This window comes from Talpa occidentalis, unplaced genomic scaffold (genome assembly GCF_014898055.3).
Source record: "Talpa occidentalis isolate TD23 unplaced genomic scaffold, MPIMG_talOcc4v2.1 talOcc4.5, whole genome shotgun sequence".
NCBI classification, from domain to species: Eukaryota; Metazoa; Chordata; class Mammalia; order Eulipotyphla; family Talpidae; genus Talpa; species Talpa occidentalis.
This window is the reverse complement of record NW_023604861.1, coordinates 75,726,715-75,741,791: the sequence shown is the minus strand read 5'-3', so window position 1 is coordinate 75,741,791 and position 15,077 is coordinate 75,726,715. Positions and strand designations below refer to the sequence as shown.

The following is a 15,077-nucleotide window of genomic DNA, read 5'->3' as shown; positions in this document are numbered from 1 at the left end:
AAAACTAGATGAGGTCCTCTATATACTGCTTTCAATTTTATGAATTATTTACAAAACCAAAAGGATCTAAGAGATGTTGGGGCTGTAAGAACATGTTTGATAAATTTTATCAAGAATGGCCTAAAAGAGAATACAGATGTTTTCAATTTATCATCCTCCTTCATGTATAAACTGATCAGTGGTGGGTAGGAAAATACTCAACTACTCAACTCTCTCAGCTAGTAATCATTATGGTTAAGAATATTAATTTTTCTTGGGCCTCCCTGGTGGCGCAAGGGGTCGAGAACAGCGCTGTAAAGCTGTCCGCAGACTCTGCAGCGCAGAGTTCGATCCCCGGCCAGCCAGGGAGTTGCGGAGATGGCGCAGCAGACCTCTCCCGTCTCACCTGCTGCTCCCCTCAGCAGTGTATTTCAGTCATTCTGCCTGTTCTTTCCCCATTCTGTCTCTGGTGAATCTTCTCACCGCCACCCCCCCCCAAAGCCTCTGGCCTGTGCCCCAGTTCTTGCATGCATGCATAAATAAATCTTTAAAAAAAAGAACATTAATTTCCTCGCCATCTAGCAGGAGTGAGAGAATTCCACAATGTCACTTCCTCCTTGATCAACTGCAGGGAACAGAATAGGGAATGGACAAGCTTCCTAAAAACAAAGTTGAATGAACAACAGGGAAAAAGATTAGTATATATTACATAATACTAACAAACACAGATATATGGGTCTCATTGACTAAACCACTCTTTAGTTACTGGTTTAACAGAAGAACAAAAAGTAAAGTGACTCCTAGTAGAAGTCTGAACCTCCCCTCCATCAAATATGCCTTTGACATAGAAGGAATACCAACAAGGATTGATCAAATTCAAGAAAGTTAACTGACTCACATTTTCTAAGGTATGGAACATTAATAGATAGACTATTAACAGGATTATATTAGGTCAAATGCTGTCCTATACTAAAAGAGCTGGGGCCATCCCTGTTTAGTAGATTATAAACTGTTGTTTGATAACATGGGGGAAAGGATACTTCTAATTTTTTGCAATGTGGGTTGTGGTATTATTCTACGTAGTATTTACCTTTGGAACTTTAAAAAAGTGTTATTATGAGTGTTTCGGAATTGAAAAGGTAATCCCGGTTTGGATCTACTGCAGAAGCTGCATCAGTTTAAATGGCAGAAATTGTAAGTTCTAGTTTCCTGAAAAAGATATCCAGGCTTTACCTTTTCATCAAAGTGAGATCTCTTGATTGAGATGAAACAGAAGAAAAATAGAAAAAAGAAGCAATTACACACACACACACTTTTCATAGAAAAATCAGAGGTACGTGCACACCTCAGAGATATTATGTGTTTGGTTCCTGACTACTACAATAAAAAGGGTATCACAATAAAGCTAACAACACAAATTTTGGGTTTTCCAGTGAAAAGTTATGTTTACATTTTACTGAAGTCTGTTAAGTGTGCAACAGTATCATGCCTATAAATTTGCACATCTTAATTTTAAAATACTGATTAAAAAATACTAGCCCTTGGGGCGTCCCCGGTGGCACAGCAGTTGAGCGCTGGGTTGCGAAGCTGCCCGCATCCTCTGCAGCGCCGGATCGATCCCCGGCTGCCCCCCGGCCACTGGAGGAGGGTCCCACATGGCGCGCAGACCTCTCCTGCCGCCCGCTGCTCCCCTCAGCAGTGTACTTTGGTCCTTCTGCCTGCTCTGCTCCCCGCTCTGGCTCTGGTGAATTCTCTCACCCTCCCGCACTTCTGACTGTACCCAGTGCTTGTATGTATAAATAAATAAATAAAATCTTTAAAAAAAAAAATAAAAATAGAGACCAGCACCAGCACACAGCCCCGGCCGCCCGGTAAGCTTGCGCGAAAGCGGCGCTCGGATTGCAGCTGCCCAGGGCCCTGCGCCTGCGACCTAGGCTTGCGGGGAGACGGCGGAGGCCCTCCCTGAGTGAGCAGGAACAAGGTGCCCAGGCAGGGGAGCGGGATTCAAAAGGCGCCATTCCCACGCCACTGATCTGGGCTATAGCCCGCTTCCTGGAACTGAGGGCTTTGGAACTGAGACCCAGGCGGAGGCCCTCCCTTAGTGAGCAGGAACAAGGCGCCCAGGCAGGGGAGCGGGATTCAAAAGGCGCCATTCCCGCGCCACTGATCTGGGCTACAGCCCGCGTCCTGGAACTGAGGGCTTTGGAACTGAGACCCGGGCGGAGGCCCTCCCTGAGTGAGCAGGAACAAGGCGCCCAGGCAGGGGAGCGGGATTCAAAAGGCGCCATTCCCACGCCACTGATCTGGGCTACAGCCCGCGTCCTGGAACTGAGGGCTTTGGAACTGAGACCCGGGGCACGAAATTAGGGGCGTGGGTTCCCCACGACGGTGGGGCACAAGGCAGACACAGCACCCCAAAGCCGTTGAGGTGTACCCTACCATCCCCGCTCTGCTCCCTGTCCCACGGGGTGGAAAATCAGCTCCCCAAGGGCTCTAGGAGAGATCTCTGGTGCCACCTAGCGACTTGACCCCAGCACAGGCTACTGAAGGAGCTAGTGGCCAGCTGGGGAGTTAGCCCACACCGGGCCCCTTCTGAACAAGTAGTCTGAGCCCACAGGGAGAGCGAGCACCCACAGCCGGGGCAGACCAGGCGCGCAGAATAGTGTGCCTGAGACCAGAAGCGCAGGGAGTGTGTCCCACATCACCATTTTAGAACAGGGACATTTCTTCAGTAAAGACTACCTGCAGAAGGCTTCCTCAGGAGCCAGAGGTGAGCGGGGGAAGTTCGCCCACGCCAGACCCCCTCTGGCCTGCAGTCCAAGCCCAGAGGGGAGCAGGAACCCACCGCCGGGGCAGACCAGGCGCACAGGGGAGTGTGTCCCCACATCGGCATTTTAGAACAGGGACCTTTCTCCAGTAAAGGCTGCTTGAAACTGACAGATGACTCCTGGAAGAACCAGAGGGGAACAGAGAAGCCCACCCAAGATGCCGGCAAGTCCCAACAACACAGTGTCCCAACGCATACGGCAAATTAGAAAACAGACAGTAGGGAGGAGAAGAACCACACGCAACCTAGCAACTCTCCAGAGAAAAAGCACACCACAAAAAGAAAGCCAGCCCCCAGATTGCAACGACAATAACTTGGAAGAATTTCTGAGCCTTCCAGAAAGAGAATTTAAAATTGCCGTGATTAAAAAACTGACAGAAGTCATAAAGGAAAACAATGATAAGGGAAAAATAATCAACGATCAGAAGAATGCAATTGAGTCCCTAGAGAGGGAAAACAATGGTCAGAAGAAAGAAATTGAGTCCCTAAAGAGGGAAGTAAAAGAAATGCAGGAGATCAAAGAATTAATGGAAGAACTAAAGAATTCTGGGAAAAGCAATGAAAGCAGAATAGATGAAATGGAAGAACGAATAAGTAATCTTGAAGACACAGAAATAAAAAGAACCAAAACAGAGAAGGAAAGAGAAGTACGAAGGAAAAAGAACGAAGAAAGACTTCGGGAACTATCGGACTCCATGAGGAAAGGAAATATAAGAGTTATAGGAATACCAGAAGGAGAGGAGAGAGATGTAGGAACAGAGAAAATATTCAAAGAGATAATTGAAGAGAACTTCCCAAATGTGAAGAAGGAGCTGAAAATTGATATACAAGAAGCAAGAAGAACACCAAACTTCCACGACGAAAGGAAAAATACAGCAAGACACATAATAGTAAAGCTCCCAAGAATCCAGGACAAGGAAAAAATAATGAAGCTGGCAAGAGGGAAGAAACAGATAACATTCAAAGGAAAACCAATCAGGCTGACATCAGACTTCTCCGAAGAAACACTACGGGCAAGGAGAGAGTGGAGGGACATAGTCAACAGACTCCAAGAAAACAGATGCCAACCAAGAATACTCTATCCCGCAAAGCTCTCCTTCCTCTTTGAAGAAAGAATATGGACCTTCCCAGACAAACAGAAACTCCGGAATTTCATTGCAACTAAACCCCCACTCCAAAAAATACTACAAGGAGTTCTAAAGCCAGAACCTCAGAGCGATGAATAACAATGAAAGAAGGCCAAAAAAAAAAAAAAAGTTATTAAAAGAATAAATAAATAAAATCAAAGGAAAGACAAACACAATGGCAAATACAGATGTTAACATATCAATATTAACTCTAAATGTAAATGGACTAAACTCTTCAATAAAAAGACACAGAGTTGCAGCCTGGATTAAGAAACAAAACCCAACCTTTTGCTGTCTCCAGGAAACACATTTAGCTACAAAAGATAAAAATAGGCTCAAAGTTAAAGGATGGAAAACAATCCTACAAGCAAATGGACCAAAAAAGAAAGCAGGAACAGCTATACTTATATCAGATAAAACAGATTTCAAACTCAAAAAGATAAAAAGAGACCCCAATGGTCACTACATTATGATCAAGGGGACAATACTTCAAGAAGAAATAACACTCATTAACATATAGTCACCAAACGAAGGAGCACCAAAATATATCAGACAACTGTTGTCCTCTCTGAAAACAGACATCAGAGAAAACACATACGTAGTGGGAGACTTCAACACACCACTATCAACAATGGATAGATCAACAAGACAAAAAATAAGTAAAGAAACCAAAGCTCTAAATAAAGACCTAGAGCAATTGGGCTTAACAGACATCTATAGAACACTAAACCCCAAAAAAACGGAGTACACATTTTTCTCAAGCGCACACGGATCATTCTCCAGGATCGATCACATACTGGGGCACAAGACAAACATCAACAGATACACCAAGATTGAAATCATATCAACCATCTTTTCTGACCATGAAGGCATCAAACTAGAAATAAACCATAAAAAGAAGGCAAGGAACTTTCCTACCTCATGGAGATTAAAAACCACACTACTGGAAGACCATTGGACTAATGAGGAGATCAAAGAAGAAATTAAAAAATTTTTTGAATTGAACGACAAGGAGGACACCAATATCCTAAATGTATGGGATGCAGCAAAAGCAGTAATAAGAGGAAAATATATAGCAATAGAAGCTCACATCAAGAAACAAGAAAGAACGCAAAGAAACAACCTAATCTCGAAGCTCAAAGATCTAGAAAAAGAACAACAAGAAAACCCCAAAACCAGTAGAAGAAAAGAAATAATAAAAACCAAAGCAGAAATAAATGAAATTGAAACTAAAAAAACAATCCAAAAGATCAATGAAACCAAGAGCTGGTTCTTTGAAAAAATCAATAAAATAGACAAACCCTAGCCAGGCTCACAAAGGAAAAAAGGGAGAAAGCACAAATAAACAGGATCATCAATGAAAGAGGAGAAATCACAACGGACACAGCAGAAATCAAAAGAATAATCAGTAACTACTATGAACAGTTATATGGAAACAAGTTTAACAATCTAGAGGAGATGGACAAATTCCTACAACTCTACAATCACCCAAAGCTAGATAAAGAAGAAATAGAACACCTAAACAGACCAATTACAATTAGCGAAATTGAAATGGTAATCAAAAACCTCCCCAAAAACAAAAGCCCAGGACCTGATGGATTTACAAATGAATTCTACCAAACATTCAGAGATGAATTAGTGCCTATCCTTCACAAACTCTTCCAAAAAATTGAGAAGGAAGGGACAATACCAAACACGTTCTATGAAGCCAACATTACACTAATACCAAAACCGAACAAGGACAACACAAAAAAGGAAAACTACAGGCCAATCTCCCTAATGAACACTGATGCAAAAATCCTCAATAAAATTTTAGCTATCAGAATCCAACAATGTATCCATAAGATAATTCACCACGACCAAGTTGGATTCATTCCAGGGGCACAAGGATGGTTTAACATCCGAAAATCAATCAACGTTATCCAACACATCAACAAAAAGAAATATAAAAACCATATGATAATATCAATAGATGCTGAGAAAGCTTTCGACAAAGTGCAACACCCATTCATGATAAAAGCCCTTGAAGTTCTTGGGATACAAGGAACATACCTCAACATCATAAAGGCCATCTATGACAAGCCAACAGCCAGTATCATTCTCAATGGTGAAAAGCTGAAAGCAATTCCATTAAGATCTGGAACAAGACAAGGATGTCCACTCTCACCATTGCTTTTCAATATAATACTGGAAGTCCTAGCCAGGGCAATAAGACAAGAGAAAGACATCCAAGGAATCCAAATAGGAAAAGAAGAAGTCAAACTATCACTATTTGCAGACGATATGATATTATACATAGAGAACCCCAAAAACTCCACAGAAAAGCTAATTCAACTCATCAATCAGTTCAGTAAAGTGGCAGGATACAAAATCAACACGCAAAAGTCAGTAGCCTTCCTATACACAAACAATAAATCTGAAGAAGAAGAAATCAAAAAGACCATCCCTTTTGTTATTGAAACAAAAAAAATCAAATATTTGGGAATAAATCTAACAAAAGAGGTAAAGGACCTATACAAAGAAAACTATAAAACACTGTTAAAAGAAATAGAAGAAGACACAAAGAAATGGAGAGACATCCCCTGCTCATGGATTGGAAGAATAAACATTATTAAAATGGCCATCCTTCCAAAAGCAATATACAGATTCAATGCTATTCCAATCAAAATTTCAATGTCATTCTTCAAAGAAATAGAAAAATTATTGATGAAATTCATATGGAATCACAAAAAACCCCGAATAGCCAAAGCTCTCCTGAAAAAAAAAGAAGGGAATGGAGGCATCAGACTCCCAGACTTCAAACTATACTACAAAGCCATAATCATCAAAACTGCATGGTATTGGAACAAGAACAGACATACAGACCAATGGAATCGAATAGAAAATCCAGAAATAAACCCACAGATTTATGGTCAACTAATCTTTGACAAAGGAGCAAAGACTATGCATTGGAGCAAAGAAAGTTTGTTCAATAAATGGTGCTGGGAAAACTGGGTCGCTACATGCAAAAGAATGAAGCTTGACCACCACCTCACACCATACACAAAAATCAACTCAAAATGGATTAAAGAACTAGACATAAGACCTGAAACCATAAAATATATAGAAGGAAATATAGGCGAAACACTACGTGATTTGCACATCAAAGACATCTTTACAGACACATCACCCAAAGCAGTGAGTGAAGGCAAAGATAAACAGCTGGGACTATATCAAATTAAAGAGCTTTTGCACAGCAAAAGAGACAATAACAAAAACAAAGAGAAACCCCACCAACTGGGAGAACATTTTTGCACCCAACACTAATGATAAAGGACTGATCACAAAAATCTGCAAAGAGCTGATGAGACTCAACAACAACAAAGAAAATAATCCAGTCAAAAAATGGGCAGAAGAGCTTAAAAGAAACTTCTCTGAAGAGGAAATGCAAATGGCCAACAGGCATATGAAAAAATGTTCAACATCACTTGTCATCAGGGAAATGCAAATCAAAACTACCATGAGATACCATCTTACACCAGTGAGAATGGCACATATTAAAAAAACTAGCAACAACAAATGTTGGCGAGGGTGTGGAGAAAAAGGAACTCTTCTGCACTGTTGGTGGGAGTGCAAACTGGTCCAACCACTGTGGAAAGCTGTGTGGAGATTTCTGGACCTACTAAACATAGAGCTTCCATATGACCCAGCAATTCCACTCCTAGGTATTTACCCAAAGGACACAGAAACATCAATTCCAAAGAACACCTGCACCCCTATGTTTATAGCAGCACTGTTTACAATAGCTAAGCTTTGGAAACAACCCAAATGCCCAAAAATAGATGACTGGATCAAGAAGATGTGGTACATATATACCATGGAATATTACTCAGCATTCAAAAAAGATAAACACATGCAATTTGCTGCAACATGGATGGCGCTGGAAGGGATCATGCTCAGCGAAATAAGCCAAAAAGAAAAAGAAAAATACCGGATGGTCTCACTCATAGCAGGAATCTAGAAAACTTAAATAAGGGACCAGGAAAATGAAAAACTATAAGAAAGTGAAAATCAAAATCAACAAAAAACTATGAACCAGAGACACTTTTAGGGGGGCGGGGGCGGGAGGGGAGGGATTGGGGTCAGAATGGGGGGCTGCAATTGTATGGGGAATATAACAATAAAATTTATAAAAAAAAAATAAAAAATAAAAAAAAATAAAAATACTAGCCTTCATCTGGATCCTTCAGCATTTTTTTTTTTTTTTTTTTTTTGATGGGGGAGGTCTTGTGTTAACTGCTGACTGATCAGGGTGGTGCTTGTTAAAGGTTGTAGTGTTCAGGCCAATTTCTTAAAATAAAAAAAGAAGCTTGCCACATTGATTCACTCTTTCATAAAGTTACTTTTTATAGCATATGACACTGTTAGTGTTTTGCCTACAGTAGAACAAATTTCAAAATTGGAGTAAAAAACTACATCCCTGAAACTCCATGGTAAAGATCAGAGTGAACAGTTTTGGTTGGATTGGGTGTCTAGTCACCAGGACTGCTTTCAATTCTGGTAAAATGGGTATTGTCATCAATGATCCCTTCACTGGCCTCAACTACATAGCTGACATGTTCCAGTATGACTGCATCTATGGCAAATTCATTGGCAGAGTCAGGCAGAGAATGGGAAGCTTGTCATCAATAGAAAGTCCATCTCCATCTCCCATGAGCAATATTCTGCCAACATCAAATAGGGCAATACTGGTGCCCTAGGGCAATACTGGCAATATGTTGTGGAGTCCACTGGTGCCTTCACTCCATTGGAGAAGGCTGGCTCACTTGAAGGGTGGAGCCAAAAGGGTCATCATCTCTGCCCCTTCTGCTAATGCCCTCATATTTGTGATGGGCATGAGTCATGAAAAGTATGACAACTCTCTGTCCCTTGAATAAACTTATTCCTAGGCATTTTATTCTTTTTTTATGTAATCATACCAGTATTGTTTTCATTATTTTTTAACTGCTAGTTCATTGTTTGCATTGAGTAACACAACCAACTTTTGAATATTGATTTCATAACCTACAAATTTACTATATTTATTATTTCTAACTTTTTTTGGTGGTGACTTTAGGGTTTTCATGTCACATGGCATAAAGTGACATTCTTTCTTATTTCAATCACAATATGTTTTACTTCCTTTTCTTAGCTAATTATTCTGACCAAAACTTCTATACTAAGTTAAATAATAACAGCAGTAAGAGTAGACATCCAAGTCTTGTTCTGCATTTACTGAAATGATTATGATTTTTATCTCTCATTTGGCTGATTTCACAAATCACAACTCTGCCCTCCTTTAATGGTCTTCTAGTACCAGTATCCTAGGGATTTTTTTTTTCTTATAGTTCTTTCTTTACTTACATGACACTCTTACTAGTTTATAAGTACCAGAAGGATAGGCTACTTGATGACATCAAATTTAAGTCTCCATTGGTTTTTTTAATGATGCACCATTATTTTATGTAGCATTAAGAAAGAAAAAAAAACCACCACCTATAATTGTCAGACACAATAGATGTCAGATGATTCCAATGATAGAGAACTTAAAATATTGGAAGAAAGCATGCATGCATGAAATTCTTCATGTCTTAACTGACTTTATAACTTCAATACTAACAAAATGTCTGGGCATAAAGAAAATGCACATTAAATGTTTGAAGAAAGAGTGAATGAATGAAATCAGCTTAGGTTGGTGCTTTTCATCAATATGCATTTTTTTTTGATTCATCTAAAAAGCAAAAGAATCTAAAGGACGGAAGCTTTAAGATATCTAAAAGATAAGATATATGGATATAAATTCACAAACATACTGGTTATAATTTTAGCTGGATTACGGAAAACAAATTTATTTTCTAAATATAACTGTCATGACTTCACATTAAAAAAGAACCCAAAATGTCAATTGCCTGGGTAAACAAATGTTACATTATTGCAGATAAAAAAAGAAATATACTACTTGTAGTATCCATTCTTGATGATCTACACTAATAACAGGGAACAGATTGCAAGTAATTCTAAATGACAGATAATCTAACAATTATATTTGTTCACTAAGTATATTCATTTATTCATATTGTGAATAAACAAAGACTGTCAGGCCCAGAGATAAGCATTAATAAATTATACCATTTCTTCAACAGGGGAAAAAAATGCTTCTTAATCTTGGAGTAAATCAAAATGTGAAAACTTCAGAAAGATAAAAATATTGTTACAAGTTATTTACAAGTTGCCTTATCATTTGAGATAATTGTGAGGTTCAGATACTACAGAGAACCGTAAGTGGTATAAGGAGTGGAAAAATTAAAATTCTCCAACACTGAATTTATAAATCTGGCTTCCTTTCCTCTATATTTTTGTATGTCCTCTAGAAGGGAACATTATAAAAATAGCTACCCCTCACTGAGCTAGATGCTTTACATGCATTATTTCTAATCTTCAATAACAAATGGAGTAGATATTAATATACCATTATTTTATACCTAAGTACACTGAAGTACCCTCAAGTAATTTGTCCAAGGTCACTAAGCTAGCAGTGGTAAAATCACCTTTAAAATTGTGACTTATGTATAAGTAGCTTTCTGGTCCAAAGAGAAAGTTCAGAAAAAAATGGAAAATCATCTCTGTGACCAGAAACAAAAGAAACAATAAAATGAAGATAACATTATCTCAATTTTCACAAAGAGTCAGGAAGGTTGCTTCGTGAAAAAAAGTATTCAGAATCCTGGTGACTGATAAATTCTGGAATTCCATTTTGTAATGTCTAGCTGCAATCAAGTTATTAATCCCAGTAACTTTTAGACTGAGTATGTCCAATACTTAAGACTATCTTTACTAACTAATACATATAAACCTCATAGTTTTATCACTAAAGAAGGCAGATTAAAATGCTTCTCTATGATTCTACAATTTTAAATTATTTCTTTTCATCTTTGTCACTAAAGGAGGTTAATTGCAAAGGGGTAAAGGGCAAAGGCCATGAAGAAAAACAAGCCTGGATAAAATCCTCACTTCTTAACTATATAACCATGGGCAACTTATTTAACCTCTTTAAGGCTCAGTTTCTTCATCTGTAAAATAAGGTTACTAATATCTGACTCACAACATTAATATAATAAGTGAGATAATGTGTACAAAGCATTCCACAAAGAACCCGGTACACAATAAGTACCCAATAAATTTGTGTGGGTAATATATTATGCAGATTTCCTTGTTTATTGAATTGTATTTAGCGAAATCTTCAAACTATTGACCATGGGGTTGTGACAGAAAATACAAAGGTAAGTATTAAAATTATATTCAAAGAGCATGCCTTTTCAGTGTCACAAGTATTTACCAACAAGTTTTCAATCCAGATCTTACATGGAAAAGAGACACACTTTAGTCCCTTGAAATACACTGGCTCTTTTGTATATAATGTTAAAATAGAACTCTTTCTCTAGACAAGAGTCAATTTCATCATTCACCACTGAGTGGCACTGTAGCCTAGGAAAAAGTTTATCTAGAACCCCAAGGTTACTTTTAAACATTTTTCATAACTCACAATATTCATCTAATAAACTCTTGTATTAAAAATCTTTTAAATTAATTTGACAAGCATACACAAATTCTCTTTTGAAATCTCTCATTCTATTCATGTAATCATAAAGATGAGGGATCCCTATTCTCCTTAGCACTTCCCCTACATTCTATGTATTATACATATAACATAGTACATTATATATATAAAATGCACTTAAAATACATTATAAATTTATATCATCTAACATAGCATATACGCCACACATCAATTTTACCACCTGTCACATACATACACAAACAAGTTCTGTGAGGAAGCGATTTTCTGGGGTGTTTTATACACCATTCTGTTTCTAGTTCCTAGAACAGTGCTGAACATAAAATACATGGTTAGTGAAATGCTACTGAATGAATGAATGAATGAATGCTGGTTCATTTATTTGAAAAGTTAAAAGTACATTATTAGATAATGTCTGGAAAGAGCTACTATCTGGAAAATGTAATGGCTACTTATATTGAGGTTTGGTTTAGTATACAGACTGATCTCATAAGAAAAACTTGTTTAGTACCATTATAGTAGAATCACTTTTTAACAATCTGAATGGAACAGGGAATCAGTTAATTAAAAGAAGAATTATAAATACTGATCCATAAATATTATAATTCCATTTAACACATTTTAATGTATTTCATTCACCAGTCTTTATGGCCTCTTTGAGTATAACTTTGTTTATTGTTGATTTTCTCATATCATAGTCAATACCTAAAATGTATCACTAGGTTCATTTCAGTGTCTTTTAAATGAAATTAATATTTAAGGATTGTAGAGACACCATCTGAATGCAAAATTCTTTGCCATTTTCATACATATTTCTCAATTTTTATAGTTATATTTCCATACCAGATTTGACAGCAGTTTTTAACAACTTTCTTTTATCGACTATTTCTAAGCATTTATGTTTACATGAATTAATTTTTCAAATTGGTATTCCATTGACCTAAGGAATAATTAATTGAATTGAATGATTACAATGATAGATCAAGAGCACTACAAGAGGTCTTATATGGGCCAAAGCAAATTTAGAACTCACAGTGAAAGAAGAAGTGTATAGGAGTGTGTGAGAAAATAGCCTACCAACCATACTAACACATAAGGGCTTAAAGCCAAGGTTTTTACAGAGAGAATAGAAAGCATGAGGTAATCCATGTAAGTTGAGGTTGATCAGAAGAATTTCTGTGATGGCATAGAAATCCTTTACATACTATTTTCCTGCTATTAGCATCTATTTCTTGAATTTTTCTTCAAAATAGTTGATAGATGCTTATGTAACTCCGCTCTTAAAAAGAGTAATTCTTACAGGATTTCTAACAGTTACTCAGAGTTTAACTATCTATAATCATTTATTTACTCATTCCTTCAACAAATACTATTGAGTGCCTACTACACATAAAGGCACTATGTAAAAAAAAAATGTGTGGAAGACACATAGACAAGTGGGAACAGATCTTTTATCCTGTTAAATTTAATTATCCAAGTAGGGGTTCTATTAGCATCTCAGAAAATTGACTATTTTCCAGAGCAGGTAAAAAGAGTTAATATACCTGGATTAAAAAAAAAAATTCAAAATTTATCTATTCCTCATACTATACAGGAGTTGATTCATTGATTCCAACAGAAAGAAATTAATATCCCCCTGAAAACAAAAGTGGGAGACCTGCCCAATTCTAGTCTATCTCAGGTAAGAAAATGTGACTTTTTTCTTTTGTTTTATGTTTAATTAAACATTCTTTAACATTAGATAGTTCACAATTATGATAGTTTCCAATTTAAAGTATGTAAATAAGCCTATTCTCTTTTAGGTTAATATATTTTATATGCCTTACAACATATGCATTCATACTCAATTTCAAATACTTCTGAAATCCATTAACTTTATAAACAAGGTAAATAAATATGAATAGATTGCTGGATTTAATACTTGCCTTTTTCTCTTTAACCTCTTTTTAAAAATAAACAGATTAAATTCCATACTTGCCACTGAAAAGTAAAATCCTGCTATAAAAATAGGCATAAGTCAACAATGATAAAATCGTAAGAAATTAACCTGTTTTTTTTAATTGAGTTCCCAACAAGCATTACGGATTGATCATTAATAACAAATTGAATGCTCCTTCCCTTTTCTGATGAACCATACTTTTCTTCAAATTAGCTTTTCAATACCTAGATTCCCCAAGTTTTCACCATCTCTTAAAAGATAGGTATATCTTTTGATAGCTATGGCTAATCATTAGGTTTCTGCTGTAAGATATAGAAAGGAAGAAAAAGCGGCAAAGCATGTATAAATCTGCTATAACTGTATTTGAGAACTTTAATGATGGCTGTAATAATGATGATGACAATGGTAAATTTAACATTCACTAAAATCATGTAATCCTAACAACTCTACAGATTTATGACTGAGAAGTTAAAAAAACTTACTGTGATCACAGAACTTGTAACGTGAAAGAGCTAAGGGCTTGAAATCAGGTTTATCTGACAACAAAAACAACACTTGTAACCTCTATATTTTCACTGCCTATCTTTCCTAAACACTGTTTGATAGACATTTATTGAAGACCTACTATGTGCACACTAGCCATTTGGAAATCTACAATATATTAATTGAAAATAATTATTAAAGCACAAATCTAGAATCTCTCAACACAAAGAAAGTGTATGCTTTCAAATATTTCAAAGGTTATTCCTGGTTTCCATCAACAAATGTTTAAATGAGCACTTGCTATGTGAGAAGCATCAAACTAGATGCTAAACAGATAAAAAGATCAATAAGACATTATCTTTTTCTCAAGCCCCAAAAAGAATACACGAAGTATATAATCTCACATTGAAGAGCATTTTTAATTTCAGTTTTACAAAGCACTTCTTACAAGTAATTCTGCTATTGGTTATCACTTCAACAATTCTAAAAGCTACAAACCACTAATTTTCATAAGGCTACATTACTCCTACCAACAAAATGGTAATGTAGTTCAGTAATGTATACAGACAAAAAATGTAAAAAGTGATGAAAATGGTTATCTTACATTTTCGATGACAAATGTCCACTCTTTATCTTCAAATTCCTCTGCATGAGGATCCTGTAACAAAAGAAAAATTGAAAGTTGAAATATCTTTTTTTAGTTTAACTAATCCAATAAAGAAATACAAACAACCTTCCTTTTAGCCTTTACCAATTTTTTAAAAGGGAGAATGACCTACTCTTATGAAATTTCCATAATTTCTCTAAATTTATTTGAAAGAAATTACTTATGTTGGAGTATATCACTATCTTCCATCACTGCATCTATGACAAGATAGAAAGAAAATCAATTAGAAACATATAACCTAGGGCCTCCCCAGTGGCGCAGCAGTTGAGCGCTGGGTTGCTAAGCGGCCCGCAGCCTCTGCAGCACCAGTTCGATCCCCAGCCGCCGGACGAGGGTCCCACATGGCACGCAGATCTCTCCTGCCGCCCACTGCTCCCCTCAGCAGTGTATCATCAGTCTGTCTGCCTGTTCTGTTTCCCGCTCTGGTGAATTCTCTCACCTTCCTGTGCTTCTGACTGTAC

At 37.1% G+C, this 15,077-nt stretch overlaps 1 protein-coding gene across 1 annotated transcript in view; it reads right to left on the bottom strand.

Annotated features, from left to right (window-relative positions):
* Positions 1-8,191: 8,191 nt before the first annotated feature.
* The window catches only part of LOC119258990 (EH domain-binding protein 1), a 91,516-nt gene continuing 84,630 nt past the window's right edge, over positions 8,192-15,077 (bottom strand). Inside the window, exons 4-6 of the mRNA XM_054701613.1 lie at positions 14,554-14,607; positions 13,949-14,002; positions 8,192-8,262 (exon numbers count right to left, since the gene is read on the bottom strand). Coding sequence (XP_054557588.1) covers positions 13,979-14,002; positions 14,554-14,607 — 78 coding nt within the window. The 3' untranslated portion in view covers positions 8,192-8,262; positions 13,949-13,978. The remainder of the gene's footprint in view (positions 8,263-13,948; positions 14,003-14,553; positions 14,608-15,077) is intronic.